Source organism: Pteronotus mesoamericanus, unplaced genomic scaffold (assembly GCF_021234165.1).
Source record: "Pteronotus mesoamericanus isolate MK-2021 breed Mesoamerican mustached bat unplaced genomic scaffold, CSHL_Meso_final contig_947, whole genome shotgun sequence".
Lineage (NCBI taxonomy): Eukaryota > Metazoa > Chordata > Mammalia > Chiroptera > Mormoopidae > Pteronotus > Pteronotus mesoamericanus.
The window spans coordinates 149,924-169,047 of NW_026555287.1; the positions used below are offsets into that span (position 1 = coordinate 149,924).

Genomic DNA, 19,124 nt, shown 5'->3' on the forward strand with positions numbered 1-19,124 from the left:
CAAACCAACGGGACCCATGGGACATGCTCATCTGAAGGGCACTGGGCTCTGCAGTTCTTGCTACTTACCCCCACCTCTGGTGCTGATGCGGGGTGCTGACAAACGCCTCCAAGCTGTGATCCACATGCGGATCATTTAGGGTCAGCTACTCCAGGTGGAACTGTTGGGTGAATCACCACCCCTGCAGGACCCCCAACACCACCACATACTAGGGGGACCATCAAGCCAGGGCTCCAGGTGCCACCATGCACAACTCTGCAGGAACTCCCAGGACAAGAGCTACTAAGCCCAGGCTGGGGGTCCTCGGCACCCCATTTAGCAGAGAAGAAGGCCACATTCAGCTTCTCCCTGCCTCCCATCATGTCTGAAAGGCCCCTAATAAGGAAGGTCCTGGAGGAAGATGCGGGTCAGAGGCCCCAACTTCACTCCCTCTTGGCCTCCTCAGGTCTCATGCAGCAGAAAGATCAGCAGGATCGCAGAGTGCCAAGGCAGCTGCAGACTTCATCAATCCCGACTGACAAAACAAAAAGGTTACCCCACAGGGCTCCCCATGAGCCCAAACCAGAGAGAGGGGGTGACAGGAAGCCCCATCTCTTGCTGAGTGCAGACCCACCTGGAGCCATGCCCCACACAGCGAGGAGCCCCAAACCATGCCCAAGTGCCCTGTCTAACATGAGTATATGCTGCTCCTGGTAGAGAACTCTGCCCAGTGTATAGAGTAGAGCTGGGCAGGTCTGAACTTGGGGTCTCTGGCAATTCCAGAAGTCTGAGGGCGCCATGGCCTGCTCTACATTACAGACAGGACTGATCAGACCCCTCACAATGACACAGAAGCAACAGCCCATAGCTGGCCTGTTCATGCAACTACTTCTCCCCTCTCCTTCGAGCCTGGAGTCACGCACTGATCCACTCAGCAGGCAAGCATGCTCAGGGAGCCCAGAGGACACAGAGGTGCGAGTGAGCCCTCACAGTCTCCCCTAGTGTGCCCCCGCACGTTCCCCCCAGAATGCCCCTGTACAGCTTCCACGGTGCCCTCCCACCCCTGCACACCCACCCAAACTTGGGTGCACTTCCACTGCATCCCTGGGATAGCCCCCATCTTCTGCTCTTTGCTAACGCCGTGCCTCTATGAGCAGCCCCTCCTACAGTGGCTCCAATACTTAGTCCCAACAGTCCTGATCAGAAATCCAGCCCAGCCCGTCCCCGAGACAGACCTGGCTGCCCCAGCAGGCTCCTCACTCTACACATGGAGGTCCTGGGTGACCAGGAAGTCACTTTGGGTTCCTGGTGAACCAGTTGACCAAGTGGTGTCCCCACAGTACAGGGTCTCAGCACTGGCCACAGGAACACAAATCTGGTGGGGGTACAGAGCAGAAACACAGTATGGGGACACGGGGACCTGGTGCCCTCTGACAGCAGTGGCCCCTCACTCAGAAGGCAGCCTAGTGGAAGCCTGATGTCCCAACATCAAAACTTCTCAGAGTCTGGTGGGGTCTGCAGGCACAGAAACATGACCTGTCCTCTGGAGAGCAGCACCGGCAGTGTCGCTGGTCTTACCTGTGCACCCCTGGAGTAGGACCTGAAGATGGTGCAGAACCTGCCCTGTCCCGACGTGTCCCTGAAACACAGGAAGAGTCAGTGAGAGGCGGCCTGTGGAACCACGGCATGCGCAGCATGATCCCTGCAAGGTGCTCTCCCTCCTCCTCCACAGCTTACACTGGCCAACCTTGGTGGGCCTGAGCGCCCTGGGAGACCACTCTGTCAGGCTGGAGAACTCCAAACCTATGGGATTCTACATGTAGATTTCAAGGTTCTGGAAAACGCTCCTTAATGTGTATTCCAGTAAAGGGCGAAGGGAGAGGAGCCCTGGCTACAGAGGAAATGAGTCTTTATGGGCAAAGGGAGCTGGGCTGTATCAAAACAAACAGCCCGGGACCTTTTGGTTTCTGCACCATGGAGCAGAATCCACTCCATACTTACACAGGATCTCTTTAAATAGCTATTCCACGTAAAATGTAAACAGGACTCCTACCTTCCTGTTCCTTTAAGGATTCTTGACTTGCTTCATTTAGCTTCCAAGGCTCTAGCAATAACTCTGAAGTGCTGTAGCCTCCCACCCCAAGGCACCGCAACCCCACACAGCCTAGCTCACCAGAGCTCCAGCTTGACCCGTCGGCCGTCCAGCAGGATGGTAGTCGTCTTGTAGTCGATCCCTGCAAGGAAGCAAAGAGTGGCTGGAGGTGGTACCTGGAGACGAGCCTGCCAGGATCCACATCACCAGGGTTCAGCTTCTACAGCGGAGTCGATGGAGGGGCATTTTATCCCCCGCTGGAGCCTTTCTGTGGCTCCAGCCCAGGAAACCAGGCCTGCTGGGCACCACAGCACCGGTTGAAGGGAGGGCGGCACAGGAGTGGAGTCCGGCAGGCTCATCTCCAATTGACCTGCTTTGTGTAGATCTCAAGTCAAGGCATTTCTGAGATCTTGGGTTCACCACAGCCCTCAGATACTGACACTTGGAGTGTGCCTGGGGCATTATTAGGGGTAATTTCTAAAGTGTCATTTCTCCAGAGAGCTGCCTGCAGAACCTATGCATGCCATATCTTTAGTTTTTATTTTTTTACACTTTTATGGGAAAAAAGTCAGTCCAAGAGAAGTTGGTAGGATTAGTGCTGGATATGTTACCTAATGTGTAAGATCTTCAACTGGTTTATGGGACCGTCCAGAAACTTCCTAAAGGCTCAGTGTTTCCTCCTCCATTCTTAAGCTTTAAAAAGGTCATCAGTTTCATGATTTTTTGTAACATTTGCTCCAAAAGGGCTTAGAAATGGTCATTTTAACATAGGTGTTTCTCTCACAGAGTGCGTGTGCATGTGTGTGCGCAAGCTGACCTCAGATTCTGCACATAGCATGCTCCCAGGGCCTCAGGCATCTGTGCCTCTACCCCCGCTGTGCTTCTGCCTGGCCACCTCCTAACTACAAGTCAAAACCTGGCTCCCATGCCCCAAATGACACTCAACAGAAGGAAAATGCAACCCATGAAATAAGAGAAAGTATTTGGAAGTCACATATTTGACAAGGGATTGTTATCCAGAATATATAAAGAAATCCTACAATTCAACAACAAAAACCCAATTAAAAATGGGCAACAGGCTAGAAGAGACACTTCTCCAAAGAAGATAGACAAATGACCACAAACACATGAAAAGATGCTCAACACCACTGAATATCAGAAAACTGCAAATCAAACCACAGTGAGAGATCACCTCATACTCACTGGATGGTCCTTATTAAGGAGAACAGAAAATGACAAAGGTTGGTAAGGAAGAGGAGAAATTAGAATCCTTGTGCACCACTGCTGGGAATGTAAAATGATGCAGTCACTATGGAAAATAGTATGGCAGTTCCTCAAAGAATTAAAAACAGAATTACCATACGATCCAGAAATTCCACTTCTGGGTTAATGGCCAAAAGAAATGAGAACAGGAAATCAAACATGTATGTATTTGTACACCTGGGTTCATAGCAGTATTATTCACAATAATCAAAGGTGGAAACAACCCAGTTCCCATTGAGGGATGAATGGATTAACAAAACGGTCTATTCATACAATGGATAACAGTTCAGCCTTAAAAAGGGATGCAATTCTGACACAAGCCATAACATGGCTGAACCCTGAGGATATTATGCTCAGAGATATAAGCCAGTCACAGAAGAGCAAATGCTGTGTGATTCCACTTCTATGAGGTCCCTAGAGTAGTCAGTTTCACAGAGACAGAAAAGTAGATCAGAGGTTACCAGGGGCTGAGGGGAGTCAGTATATTTGTTTAAAGATTTTAATTTGTTTAAAGATTTTAATTACTTATTTTTAGAGGGAGGGGAAGGGAAGGAGAAAGAGAGGAAGAGAAACATTGTTGTGAAAGAGATACTTCTATCAGTTGCCTCTCACATGTGCCCTGACCAGGGACTAAAACTGCACCCCAAGCGCGTGCCCTGACCGGGAATCGAACTGGGGACCCGTGGCTTTGAGGAACAATGCCCAACCACTGAGCCACACCAGTCAGGGCTGGGAGTCAATGTTTAACGAAGAGAGTGTTTCAGTTTGGGAAGATAAAAAATTCTGGAGATGGATGGTGGTGACAAGTCATACAACAGTGTAAATGTACTTATACCTCTGACCTGCACACCTAAAAATAATTAAAATGGTAAATTTCACATTATGTGTATTTTGCCACAATATTTTTTTTTAAAGTGAGAGAAGATTCTCTTGCACATAGTCTCATGTGAAAGAACTATTCTTCAGGAAGAAACAAAACTCTGGCCTCTCTCTACCGTACCTCCTCTGCATTTGCCATTCCCCCAGCTCTCATCTGTTGATAACCAGCTTCTTTGGGTGGAAGCTCCCCGAATTCTGTCAAACAGGAAGCACAGATTTGACCCAGGAATCGCCTCCTCTTGGTCCTGTCTTTACAGCTGTTGTGAGATGGACCCTATGAGGGTAATTTCCAGGAAGACTGTGGTGTAGAAGCCCATCCTCTAGGCAACATCAGATCTGCCTCCCTGTGGCAGAACAGCCCCCGAGGCTCAGGCCTTGGGAACAGGACACTGACTGCTCTACTCCACTCCCCCAGGCCAGCCCCCTTGAAAGGAGCTGCTCTGCAGCCAAGCAGCCCAAAGGTGGCACTGTGGCCCAGTGGCCCAGGAGGAACTGCAGGGAAGAAGGGGAACCCAGGAAGGACTCAGGTGGAAACAGAGTCCTGGGAGATGGCTCCACCCTCCACCCACCTCTGAGCTCCCTCCCATAACCCACATCGTAAATGTGTGTCCTGGGCACCTTGCTGACCCATCTGTCTGAGTTCCACCCAGGACAACAGGACGTGAACTTTGGTCGGAGTCAGAAAGGAAACCCAGTCCATGCTCTCCAGCAGCTCTGTTCAACGCTGTGCCAAACACACACGTTGACCTGTGGGGATCAGCGACTCAGAGCTGGGAACTGGTAACAAGATGGGGCCGCTGTCCTCCTGACATCCTTCCTGCTGCACAGCTCCCCCCCTAGCACTGGTCAGAGGGCTCATTGCAGAACAAGATTTTTCAGAGGAGAAACACCGCACAGGAGAAACTGGAGTTCAGTGGGATGGATGAGCAACGTCACCACTGAAGTGATTTAGACTTACAGACAGTGACTGTGCTCTCTGGAGCCCTCTGCTGCTGGCCTTGGCTTCCAGGAGAGGTGGCCCCCATGCCTGGCGCCAGCATAAGCACTCCCAGGAAGGCTGAACACCCGGGTGAGAGGACTAAGGAAAGTGGGCAGTAGGTCCCTGAAGGAGGGAGCAGGGGCCAGCTGAGAGCTGAGGATGGCCCCAGAGCCAAGAGGTCTAAAGGGGAAGGAATGGTGGGGAAATGGTGTGGGTGGAGAACCCGCTGGCTGACACACTCACTTTGATATCAAAAAATTCAATTTCAAAGATATTCTTCATGCTTACTCTGCCCCTCACCTTGCCAAATCCCAAACCTGGATAAAAACTCTTTTTTTATTATATTGTATCACTTATGGTATCACAGTTATCCCAATTTTTCTCCTTTTGCCCCTCTCCTCCCAGCACCCCCACTCCCTAGGCAATCCTCACACCACTATTCATGTCCACGGGCCATGTGTTTAAGTTCGTTGGCTACTCCATTTCCTATACTGTACTTTACATCCCCATGGCTATTCTGTAGCTACCAATTTGTACTTGTTTAAAACATTTCATTTATTTATTTTTCGAGATAGGGGAAGGGAGGGAGAAAGAGGAAGAGAAACATAGACTGGTTGCCTCTTGCATGCCTCCAGCTGGGGGCTTGGCTCACAATCCAGGCATGTGCCCTGACTGGGAATTGAACCAGTGACCCTTCAGTTCACAGACCTGCACTCAATATATGGAGCCACACCAGCTGGGGCTATTTGTACTTCTTAATCCCGGACCTCTCTATCCAGTCCCCCACCCCCTGCATCTGAAAACCATCAAAAGACTCTCCATATTCATTATTCTGTCCCTGTTCTTCTTGTTTGCTTAGTTTGTTTTTTACATTCAATTGTTGATAGATATGTATTTATTGCCATTTTATTATATTATTCATAATTTTGCTCTTTTTCTTAAGTCAGTCCCTTTGACATTTCATATAATAATGGTTTGGTGATGATGAACTCCTTTAGTTTTTTCTTGTCTGGGAAACTCTTTATCTGCCCTTTGATTCTAAATGATAGCTTTGCTGGATAGAGCAATCTTGGCTGTAGGTCCTTGCTTTTCACGACTTTGAATATTGCTGGCCAACCCCTGATAGCCTGCAAAGTTTCTTTTGAGAAATCAGCTGACAGTCTTATGGGAACTCCCCTGTAGGTAACTAATTGCTTTTCTCTTGCTGCTTTTAAGATTCTTTTTATCTTTGGCATTTTAATTATGAGGTGTCTTGGAGTGGTCCTCTCTGCATCCATCTTGTGTGGGACTCTCTGTGCTTCCTGGACTTGCATATCTACTTTCATCACCAAATTAAGGAAGGTTTTTTTTCATTATTTTTCAAATAGATTTCCAATTTTTTGCTCTTTCTCTTCTCCTTCTGGCACCCCTATGATGCAAATGTTGGAATGCTTGAAGTTGTCCCAGAGGCTGCTTACACTATCTTCATTTTTGGGGGTTCTTTTTTCTTCTTGTTGCTCTGTGTGGTTGTTTTTTGCTTCTTTATGTTCCAAATCATTAATTTGATTCTCCGTTTCATCTGCTCTACTGTTATTTCCCTATAAATTCTTATTTCAATTGGTGCACCCTTCATTTCTGACTGGGTCTTTTTTATGCTGTGGAGGTCCTCAGTATGTTCCTCAAGCATCCTAATAACCAGTGTTTTGAACTCTGCTTCTGACAGACTGCTTATCTCCATTTCGTGTAGCTCTTTTTCTGGAGCTTTGATCTGTTCTTTCATTTGGGCCATTATTCTCCTCATTTTGGCAGACTCCCTGTGTTTGTTTCTGTGTATTAGGTAGAGCTGCTTTGACTCAGCATCTTGGTAGCATGGCCTAAGGTAGTAGGTGTCCTCTAGGGTCTAATGGTACAGCCTCTCCTATCACCCAAGCTGGGTACTTGAAGTGCACCCTTCATATGGGCTAAACGCACTCTCCTCCTGTAGCTAAGCTTTGGTTCCAGTTGGCAGGTCAATGGGAGGAATTTACCCAGGCCAGTCAGCTGCAAGGACTGGCCATGACCACTGACCACCAACCTCCACCTTCTGTGGAGGATCAGCTAAGCAGGGGCAGGGTGGCAGTGCTCTGACGTGGTCTGTAACTGTCCACTGGGTGCGCAGTCTCTGTGGTTTCCCGGGTGGTGCAGGTCGGGGTCAGCCCCCACCTGTGTTCTGCCCAGGGCCACCCTGCCTGCACTATAAAGCAATCTGAGAGGGCTGCTACTTGTGCAGGGCTTGGAGATTCCCAGGGGAAGCCAAGCTGGAATCTAAGCTGGCTGCTGTTAGTGCTGTGCCTGGGGCCACTTAGCTGTTGCTTGTTTGATAAGATTTAGGTAGTTGTGAAGCACGAGCCAAGACCAGCCATTCATATGGAAAAGTCCGGTTAACAGTTTAAGTGGGCCCTAAGTTGAGTGGGATGGAGTCTCAGGTGATATCCAGGGCAGGGCTAAGAAAAGTGACAATGGCCTCTGCCTGCCTTTCTGTCTGAAAGAAAGCTGTCTCTGAGCTCCCGCCTTGATGCCAGACACTTCAGTTCCTCCCAGTAATGCCACCGGGGCCTTTCAAGTTGTTACCCCAGTGGTTCTAGGGGTCAGAGGGAATATGTCTGAGTAAGTCTATGTGTGAGTTCTTTAAGGGGAATTGCTTGGGACTCCAGAAGTTTCTTCCACTGACTCAATCCCTGCTGGTTTTTGCAGCCAGAAATTATGGGGACTTATCTTCTTGGCACTGGAATCCTTGGCTGGGGGTCTTGGTGTGGGACTGGGACTCCTCCTCCTGAGATATCCCTCCCACATTTTTATCCACCACATGTGAGTATAAGACCAGCCCGTCCTGCGCCTGTGCCCCTCCTATCAGTCTGGATGGATGTGGTTTCTTTAATTCCATAGTTGTCAGATTCCCATTCAACTCAATTTCTGACAGTTCTGAGTAATAGCTGTAATTGTGATGTGGTTTGAGGAGGTGCACTGTGTTTACCTATGCCACCATCTTGACAGGAAATCATCCTTCAATTGGATAAAAATTTATGGTGTACTTCATAAAGTCATAGCAAATATAGACTTAGCAAGTCCAAAGAGAGAGGCCTGTAGATAGGTACAATCTCCCTCTGGTAAAAGAGATAGGTTTCAACCAAACATTACTATGAATCAGCCCTGACAATTATTTTGGCTGAAGATCTGTTGCAAAAGAATTTCAATCACCTACTCCCTCACTTCACCCAATCAGTCCTTAAATACAGAGCAGCTCTTTTTAAAATTGAAGACCAGAGTTTTCATTCAAAACATTTAATAGCTTGTACAGCATAGTCATGATCACTCAGAACAGAAGTCAGCTATTGGGTGCCAGAACTCTGCTGGTGCGCAGAGGCTGACCAGGCCTCCTGGGGACTAAAGCAGCTCACAAATGGGGAGAGGTCACATGGGATGACCAGGTCTCAGACCCTAGGACTGTAGACACTCCCTGGATGGCAAAGGGCTTGCACAGTGGCAGGTGACCAGAGGCTCTCAGAGGAAATGGGTGTTCTGATTCTTAGCCCTTCTCATATGACCTTTTTACTCTGAAAGTTTTCAGGGCTTTATCTGTCCAGTGTTCTGGGGGATCTTTTTTCACTTTCTATGCTGGGAACCCAGGAGCCCTTTAGGTCATCAGTTCACCTCTGTCCCACATTCTTTTCTCCCAAGCCAGGGAGTGACCTGTGGGCTAAAGTTTTCTCATCTTTTCCCTCATTGCTGTCTTTTTTATTTATTTTTAGAGAGAGAGGAAGGGAAGAGGGAAGGAGAAAGAGAGGGAGAGAAACATCGGTCCATTGCCTCTTGTATGCCCCCAACTGGGGACCCACCTGCAACCCAAGCATGTGCCCTGACTGGGAATCGAACCAGTGACCTTTTGGTTTACAGGCCAGCACTCAATCCACTGAGCCACACCATCCAGGGCTAGACTGTTCCTTTCTAACAGCATCTTGTTCTTGGTTCTTGGATGCAGTAATCTCAGGCAACATTAATTATTAGATTGTTAAGGTTCTTGGGTGACTTTCCTAACCTTGTGGTGGCCCTTGGCTGTCCATTCACCCCTCAGAGATCCTAAAAACCCGTGGAAGTTCTGGGCAACTCTGTCTTGTGAACTGGGCTCACCATGAACCTGTTAGGTACCTTGGGGAGTGTGGAGGTTACATCTCTTGGGCTGATAACTGTTCCAGTGAAGACTGTCTGCTGCCACAGGGTTTCTATCTGAGCACTAGGGGTGAGGGACAGGCAAGGTCTCCCCATTTGGAATGGACTTACACTTGGCCCTCCATCATGCCTGATTCTCTCAGAGGGTAAACTGCCTATGTTCCTGTTGTGGGCCATCCAGCCATTCGGCCCCTGCCCTAATTTCAGCCTATCGTCCTTACACTGAGTTCAGAAGGGTCTGGGCATTTGGGGTGCAGGGTCCAGAGCTGCAGGATCCCTGCTGGCCCCTCACAGCCCAGGCTTTAGCTCTCTGCACTCAGCTGCAGTGCCTGCTTCCCAAATTGTCAATTTCTCTCACCTGATGGGTTCACAAGTTTTCTGTTGTTTCATAGGATTTTCTATTGGTTCTGAAGGAAGTGGAAACTCAACACCAGGAATTGTTCAGGGGCTAATGGACTCATGCCGCCCAGAGGCCCTACACCATGTTTTGCAGGGCTGCTAGCACCTTGCAAATCACAGGAGACTGGATTTTGTTTCTTCAGAATTTTACCGAGAGTTGGTCATCAGCCCTGACTGTTGTGGCTCAGTGGGGTGGGCATCATCCCACAAACTAAAAGGTCACGGTTTGATTCCCCATCAGGGCACATGCCTGGGTTGTGGGCCAGGTCCCCAGGTGGGGGCGTGCAAGAGGCAACCAGCCGATAATCCTCTCACATGTTGATCTTTCTCTCCCTCTCTCTTCCTTCCCCCTGCTCTAAAAATAAATAAATTACAATCTTTTTTTAAAAAAGAGTTGTCATCATTCTAGAAGAAAAATCTCATCACCCACAGTGACACCTACACCAGGTACATTTTTATTGTCACCTTCACAGCATCTAATACAACTGCACCCAAGCACTGACCTACTGAAATTCAAATCATCTCTTGACACCTTGCACTGCTTTCACTCTCCTTTATATTAGAGATATTTGTATATGTACATGTCTGTTTTAGTTCTGAGTGTAAGTAGATTAAATTTCATTCCTTTTTTTCTTTTTTAATCCCCATGTGAGGACATGAGTATTGATTTTAGAGAGGGGGGAGAGAGAGAGAGAGAGAGAAATACAAATGCTGGAGAGAAACACCAATCGATAGCCTCTTGTGTACATGCCCCATCCAGGACAGTACCCATAACCTAGGCCTGTGCCCCGACTGGGAATTGAACCTGCAACCTTTTAGTTCCCGGGATAGTGCTCTGACCAACTAAACCACATTGGCCAGGGTGGAACTTCATTCCTTTTCAGCACGGTAAAGGGGACATTGCAAAGCACTGGTCCAGAAGGACATGCCTGTGCTCAGCACGGCACATGCTAGCGGCCTCCCTACACCATGCCCCTGCATCACTGGCCTTGTGTCCCAGTGACGTCCCTCATGACCCTGTTGTCCCTTGACAACAGCCAAGGCAGGGAGAAGCACAAAGCAGCCTACCCACTCCAGAAAATTGCTGATGGAGGCTGGAGTTGCAGGAACATTGTAATTACTTGTCTGTTGACTGCCATCCTTCGAAGAGGTATTTCAAATTCAGAGGAAGGGGGTAGAGAAGGATGGAGGAATGGTACAAAAATGATCATTAAGGTCTCGACTTTCTGGAATCTCACTTCATTTTCTGACAGTTGCCACATCCTGACAATTTGGGGAGTTCACCTGGGTACCCTCCTCCTGCCTGCTGAGATCCACTTCATCAGGAGCTATAAACAGAGTTGTGGGGACACGTAGGAGGAAGGCTGAGGGCTGAGTGGCACTGACAAACAGGACATCAGCTCCTTCTTCACCTGGCCTCCCGTACATGGACGCCTTCACGAGGCATCCATGGCCATGTGGCCAGACTGTCAAGGACAATCTGGTGCACAATCCACTCTTCTTGGGCCAGCCACTCTCCAGCACAGCACAGCACAGCACAGCAGCCACTCTGCTGGCTGAAGTCAAGATAGTGTTCCATCAGGAGTCACAGGGCAGAGCAGCCTGGAAGTCACAATTTCCTCCTCCACATCCCTTCTTTTAGAGGTTCACATGCTTACACATCTATTAGCACTGACACAGGACAACAGACCCCCAAGAAAACCCACCCTCACTGCAGCCCTGAGAAATTACAAGGTGATCAGGGCAAGGGAACAAACAGACATGGACAAGAACCAAAAATTCTCAGCTATCTGTTTAGATCCACCCTCTCAGCTTTGCTTTTGGGTGCATAAATCAAAACTGTTTGACGCTTTTAAGTTCAATTTTCCAGTGTTCAGAGGGAGCAGGGGCAAGTCAGAATGAGGACTGCTAATCACAACCTGGCAGTCCTCTGAGTGAAGGCACTTCCCATACACCTGCCCAGATTCCACTTGGACCAACTGGAGGGAGCAGGCAAGGAGGGATGTCACCTGCCCAGACAGCACGTTCATGACCACCTCTTTTCCATCTGAGGTTCAAGTCTTTCATGGAAGAAATGGTGACCCTCAGTGTGTAATTAACCAGCTATTTTCCACAATACTTAAAAGCCACAGGAAGACTTTTTAAAAATTCGTAACAATGAACAAAAAAATGAGTAATAAAAGACTGGATTTAAGAATGAAACAGAAAATGCTAGCCAATGTCTTCCTTTGCATTATTTTAAATTGAGCACCAGAAACTACAATGCTGGACAGTGTCCGAAGGAAAGGAAACCACTCCCAGAAGGTTCTCCTCATTGTGCAGCTCCATCATGGGCCTGGGAGCATCCCTGGGCAATGTGAACCATGAATGTCACGTGTCCTCAGAGTGAGGCAGGTGATCCAGTTGAACGTAGGTCACCTAGCGATTTCAGGGAAGGCTCCAGTGCAACACTGACCCTCCAGGACTGGCAGGAGATGCTGTTGGGTATAAAGCCCAGGCTGTTAGTTTTCTGCATAGTTCCCAGATCTCACCTCCTGGGAAGCATGGGCCCAGCCAGGATGCCTGAATGAAGTGCACTCCTCTGTTTTCAACATGACATGCAAAGCATAGAGTGAGGGTACCACCCCCAAAACCAAGACAGGCAGATGCTCTTAGTGTTACTCCTTAGGGAAGGAAAGTAAGCTCCCAAAGGCAAAGCCGGAACCAGAAAAAGCTTTCCATAACACAGGTAGACATGGGGAAGTGCCCTGGGATCCACACACCAGCCATCTGGGCAGGCCCAGGCAGTCCTCCTGTACCTGCAGACAGCCCGACACACTTGACCAGCCTTCACTCTTCCTGTCCCAAGGTTAAGGCCACAGCATATGTCTATACCAAGAAAATGCAACTCACACCACAGGGTGTGCTTGGAGACAGAAAAGGGAATTCCACAAGTCCCAGCGGGCAGGCAACTTGGTACAGCCCTAAGGAGGCAATACTAAGCAGTGTGGTGGGCACTCTCAGGTGGACCCAGGATCCTGTCCCCGGTACTCATGCCTCTGGGTACATCCCTCCCCTTGAGGGTACAGGAGCTGATACTTGCTTCTGATCCTGAGTAGGGCCAAGTAATGGATGCCCCCTCTGAGATCATGTTACATGAGATTCTTACAGGCAGGTTTTTTCACTTGCTGGCTCTATGAACAAGTGGCCCTATGGAAACGCCCACATGGCCAGGAGCAAAGGGTGGCCAGGTGCTGCCAACAGCCATGTGAGTTTAGAAGGGATTCTGCCCCAGCCCATACCTGACTACAGCCTGTGAAAAAACCTGAGGCTCTGTGAGGACCTAGCCAAACTGTGCCCACATTTCTGACTCAAAGAAACTATGCACTAATAACTGGGTATTGTTTTAAGACATTCAGTTTGTAGTAGTTTCTGAGTTGTCTTATGATGCTGTAACAGAATATTACAGGTAGGGGAGCTTATAAACAACAGAAATTTATTTCTCACAGCTCTGGAGGCTAGAAGTCCAAGACCAAGGTACCAGCAAAGTCAGTGTCTAATGAGATCCCGCTTCCTAGTTCATAGTCGGTCAGCCTCTTGCTATGTCTTCATGTGGCAGAAGGGGCAAGGGAACTCCGGGATCTCTTGTAAGGCACTATTCCAATTCATAAGGCTCTCCATCCTCAAGACCCAGTCACCTCTCCAAGGCCCTAACTCCTAATACCATTGCTTTGGGGGTTAGGTTTCTACATATGAATTTGGAGGGAGGGGGCAGGAACCAAACATATAGTCTACAGCAAAAACTAATACCACTTATTGCACACATACACTCCTCTGACCAGCCACTATACCTATGATAATAAAAAAATAACTTTTTAAAATATATATATTTACTGATTATGCTATTAGTTGTCCCATTTTTTTCTCCCCTTTATTCCCCTCCACACCCGCTCCCACCAGCATCCCTCCCACCCCACTTAGTTCACATCCATAGGTCACACATGTAAGTTCTTTGGCTTTTCCATTTCCTATACTATTCTTAACCTTTCCCTGTCGATTTTGTACCTTACTATTTATGTTCCTTTTTCTCTGTACCTTTCCCTTATTCTTCCCCTGCCCCCTCCACTCTGATCTCCGTTTCTGTGATTCTGTTCCTGTTCCTTTTTTTTTTTTTTTTAAGATTTTATTTATTTATTTAGAGAAGGGAAGGGAGGGAGAAAGAGAAGGAGAGAAACATCATTGTGTGGTTGCCTCTCGTATGTCCCCTACTGGGGACCTGGCCCGCAACCCAGGCATGTGCCCTGACTGGGAATCAAACAGGCAACCCTTTGGTTTGGAGGCTGGCGCTCAATCCACTGAGTCACACCAGCCAGGGCATGATTCTGTTCCTTTTCTAAGTGTTTGCTCAGTTTGTTTTTGTTAGGTTCAGTTGTTAATTGTGAGTTTCCTGTCACTTTACTGTTCATAGTTTTTTTTTATCTTCTTTTCCTTAGATAAGTCCCTTTAACATTTCATATAGTAAGGGCTTGGTGATGATAAACACCTTTACCTTGACCTTATCTGGGAAGCACTTTATTTGCCCTTCCATTCTAAACAATAGCTTTGCTAGACAGAGTAATCTTGGATGTAGGTCCTTGCCTTTCATGACTTCGAATACTTCTTTCCAGCCCCTTCTTGCTTGCAAGGCTTCTTTTGAGAGATCAGTTGAGAGTCTGATGGGAACTCCTTTGTAGGTAACTCTCCTTTTCTCTTTCTGCTTTTAAGATTCTCTCCTTATCTTTAATCTTGGGTTATGTAATTATGATGTGCCTTGGTGTATGCTTCATTGGGTCCAAATTCTTTGGGACTCTCTGAGCTTCCTGGATCAACTGGAAGTCTACTTCCTTGGCCAGATTGGGGAAGTTCTCCCTCATTATTTTTTCAAGTAAGTTTTCAATTTCTTGATCTTCCTCTTCTCCTGGTACCCCTGTAATTTGGATGTTGGAACGTTTCAAGTTGTCCCCAAGGTTCCTGAGCCTCTCCTCATTTTTTTGAATTCTTGTTTCTTCATTCTGTTCTAGATGAATGTTTATCTCTTCCTTCTGCTCCAAATCGTTGATTTGAGTCCCGGTTTCCTTCCATTTACTGTTGGTTCCCAGTATATTTTTCTTTATTTTACTTTGCATAACCTTCACTTTTTCCTCCATTTTGCAACCATACTCAACCATTTCTGTGAGCATCCTGATTACTAGTGTTTTGAATTCTGCATCTGATATGTTGGCTCTCTCTCATCGTTTAGTTCTATTTTTGGAGCTTTGATCTGTTCTTTCACTTGAGCCACATTTCTTTGTCTCAGTGCGCCTGCAACATTGCAAGGGGCAGAGCCTTAGGTATTCACCAAGGCAGGGCAACCCAGGTCACTGGATTGTGACGCTGTATGTGGGGGAGGGGCCAAGAGGAAACAATACCACTTGCTTGGCTCTCCCCCAGCTTTCAGTCACTTCCCCAACCCAGAAGCAAATTGGGCTCTTCTGGTGCTGATTCCCAGGTGGGTAGTTTTGTGTAGGCTCTAGGTCCCTGTGGGTCTTTCCAACGAACTCTCCTGTGAAGCTGGGAGTTTCTCCCGCTGCCGCAACCCCCAAACGTTTTTACAGCCAGAGGTTTTGAGGCTTTTTTTCCCCCAGCACTGGAACCCTGGGTTGTGTGGTCTGTCTTGCTCCCCAGCTGTTCCTCCCCGTTTATCTGCACACGAACATGGAATTACTGGTCTGCCAGCCACCACCTCGCCCACCTGGTCCTCCAGCTGCTGCCCTGCTGCATGTCGTCTCCACCCCTCCTACCAGCCTGGGTGAATGTTTCTTTTTTAACTCCTTGGTTGTCAGACTTACAGTTTTATTTTCTGGCAGTTCAATTTTTAAATTTGTTGTTGTCCTTCAATTTTTTTTTTTTTAATTTGTTGTTGTCCTTCATTTGGTTGTGCGAGGAGGCAAAGTATATGTACCGATGCCTCCATCTTGGCCGGAAGTTCCACGAAAGAACTTTTTATAAAGGTGTGGTGATAGAGTAATGGTCCACAGATGTCCACGTCCTAATCCCTGGGACCTGTGAATATGCTTCCTACAGGGCCAAGGTACTTTGCAGATGTGACTGGGGTCATGGATCTTGAGAGGGAAGAGTATCCTGACTTATCCCAGTGGGCCCAATATCATCACGAGTCGTTAAATGTGGAGATCCTTTTCCACTGAATCAGAGAGATGAGACTGGAAGCAGGAGAGACTCCAAGCCTGGGAGGGACCCTGATCTAGCTCTGATGATGGAGGAAGGGCAACAGAAGTTAAGAATGTGAGCAATCTCCAGGAGCTGTCATGGCTCTCAGTTTATAGCTAGCAAAGAACAGGGACCTTGGTCATATAACGCAAAGAACTGACTTCTGCCAACAACTCGATGGGCAAGGAAAAAGACCTCCCCTAGGGCCTGCAGAGAGGAACATAGCCCGTCAATACCTTGACGGTTGACTTAGGACCTACATACAGAACTGTAAGATAATGTTACAGCAGTAACAAAAAAGGAATATCTAGGTATAAAAGTAACTAAAGGTTATTTACCATTTACATTAGTTTTTAATTATAAATAAACTGGATACACACTAAAAAGCCCATCTACTGTGAAATGTTTAAATAATGGAGGGTGATCCACAGAATGGAGGTTATATAGCTGTTATAAAGAAACAGGAATCTGCTGAAATGAAGGCAGGATGTGGGGCAAACAGAACTTCTATACCCTCCTGATGGGACAGAAACTGTTCAACTGCTTTGGAAAACTGGTGGTATCTACTAAGGCTAAACATATGTACACCCTACAACCCAGCAATCCCATGCCTCAGAGTATCCCTGACAGAAGTGTGTGCATATATCCACCAAAAACATGTACAGGAAGACTTTGTATTATTGCTCTACACAAGTGTACGTTTTTTACAAACTATAGGCAAGACTTTCCACCAGCAAAAAGATTATAACTTGCTCCATGAAGGTGATCTGGAAATGAACCTGCAATGTTTCTCAGGTAGGCCTGTGTGAGAATTTTCATAGGAGTGCTACTCAGAATAACCCAAAAATGCACCTGCAGAAAAATAAACACGTGGCAGTACACAGTAGTCTATACAGCACAAAGGAGTGAACTACAAATACACGTGGTAACATGGCTGAATCTCACAAAAAATGGAGAAACAAAGAAGCCACAGACACAAGAGTACATATGGTGTGATTCCATTTACAGAAAAAGTCTAGAAATGACAACCAGTCTATAACACAAAGGTCAGCGGTTGTCATGTCTGGGGCAGAGGGGGCTGGTATGCAAAGAGCACAAGGACTGAGTGTACACACCAGTCAAACATTCATTAAACTTCAAACTTTAAAGGGATACAGGTTTTTAGTGCATAAATTATACCTCAATAAAATTTATCAAAAGAAAGAGAGGCTGACAACATCAAACACTGGCCAAGGTACAGAGCATGGAACCCTCATACATTGCTGGTGGGAACTTAAAATGAAACAGTGACTTTAGGACAGAGTTTGGTGAGTTCTTATAAGTTAAGCAGATGTACAAGGACTTGTACATGATGAATGTGCTTCTAGTCACTGAATCATACATTTAGAAGTGGCCAATGTGATAATATGCATATTTTACCACAAAAAAATAAATTTAAAAAAGTGTTTAAAGGATTTGTATGAGAATGTTCATAGCAGCATTATTCACAATAGCCAAAATCAGTATTGATAGGTAAATGGATAAACCAATTGGGGTATATTTATGCAAAGGAATGTTATTCAGGAACAAAAAGAAAGGAACGTAAGAATTTCACATACATTATGCTGAGCAAAACAAACCAAAGATAAGGAAGACCGTATTGTATGATTCAATTTACAGGAAGTTCTGGAGAGGCAAAAGGACCCTAGAGTGACAGGAAGCAGACCAGCGGGGGCTGGGGCCAGGGGGCCGAGTTTCAAGGAGCAGGAGAGAACTTGTGGGGCGGGGCAGGGGGGCAGGTGGAAATGTTCTAGGTCTCTATTACAGCAGTACTTACATAGATATAGATACTTGTCACACTCAACTAACTTAAATGTACACTTTGAATAGGTACATTTTATTGTATGTAAATTATGTCAATAACATTTATTTTTAAAAAAGTAAACCCACAGGATATTGACCTGCTCAGAGTTTAGATTAGTAGGCCTTTTGACCGCGAGGGCTTGAATTACCCCACAAGATAGGTCTGAATACAGAACAGAGCCAGGTAATGAACACATGTGCCTGCCCTTCTGTGGGCCCGGGTCTACCACCGCAGCATGTACAAGCCTGTCACTCGGGAGAAAAGAAAGGGAGCTGCCTGGTGAAGGACGAAAAGAAAGCGGAAGTTACCTAATAAATTTCATAATGCCTTTGTGTCGACACTGGCATGCTGGGTTTCAGGAAAAACGCTAGGGCAGTGAAGAGTTTTCCTTAGTGTCTTAAAAACCACACCAGACCAATCCAAACCAAAGCTTTACGTTGTCCATAAAAGAAAACAAGCACATCCATACACAAAACCAGGCAAAATATAGAACACTTAAAGTTAATCATAATCGCAAAATACACAGATAACCACCGTTAATGTTTTCATGTATTTCACTCGACAATTCTTTGACACTCACTGACACACTGTATAATTAAGCATACTTCTTTCCCCCTTAAGAGATCAGAAACTACCCCATATCATGGAATATTCATTAAATATTCCTCCATATCAGCATTTTAAAAGGCTGTACAATAATCTCACCCTATGAATATACCGTATTTCCACTACTGAACACTTAGGTTGTTTCAGGTTTTTCGTTTTATTAAAAAAACAAACAGACCTCAAAGCCTTGATTTTCTCTAGCTGTGTCCCCTATTATTCCCCAGGAGAGATCCTAATTACCTGGTCAAAAGGGAAGACTTCTTAAGGCTCTGGATACACGTTGTGGAGACCCTTACTGAGGGTTCTGCATGCCTCTGGTACACTTTTAGTGCTGAATATTATCAGACTTTGTGATGGACTTACAGGTGATTGTTCCATCTTGTTTAATTTTAAGGTTAAACATCTTTCCATGTATTTTTCATTACAGTGATTTTCAACCAGTGTGCTGTGGCAGGCACACTGGTGTGCCACAAGAATTTTTTAAACATGCAATACTTAACTATTGAGTCAGGGGCACTGACTTCTTTTCCCTTAGATTTTCAAGTTAAAAAATGATAACAGCCAACACAACAATAGCCACCTCGTGTGAATGAGTCAAAATTATACCTATTTTTTTTTTTTGTCACATAGGCAAAATACAGAATATATTTTTTGATGTGCTATAGAATTTTAGT

General features: G+C 46.5%; 1 protein-coding gene across 2 annotated transcripts in view; it reads right to left on the bottom strand.

The window, feature by feature from the left end:
* RAB40C (RAB40C, member RAS oncogene family) overlaps positions 1-19,124 on the bottom strand; it is a 35,966-nt gene that overhangs the window by 8,234 nt on the left and 8,608 nt on the right. For both annotated transcript variants that reach the window (XM_054586726.1, XM_054586725.1), the window contains 2 exons: positions 2,153-2,213; positions 1,558-1,618 (listed from right to left, as the gene is read on the bottom strand). In XM_054586726.1, coding sequence (XP_054442701.1) covers positions 1,558-1,618; positions 2,153-2,213 — 122 coding nt within the window. The remainder of the gene's footprint in view (positions 1-1,557; positions 1,619-2,152; positions 2,214-19,124) is intronic.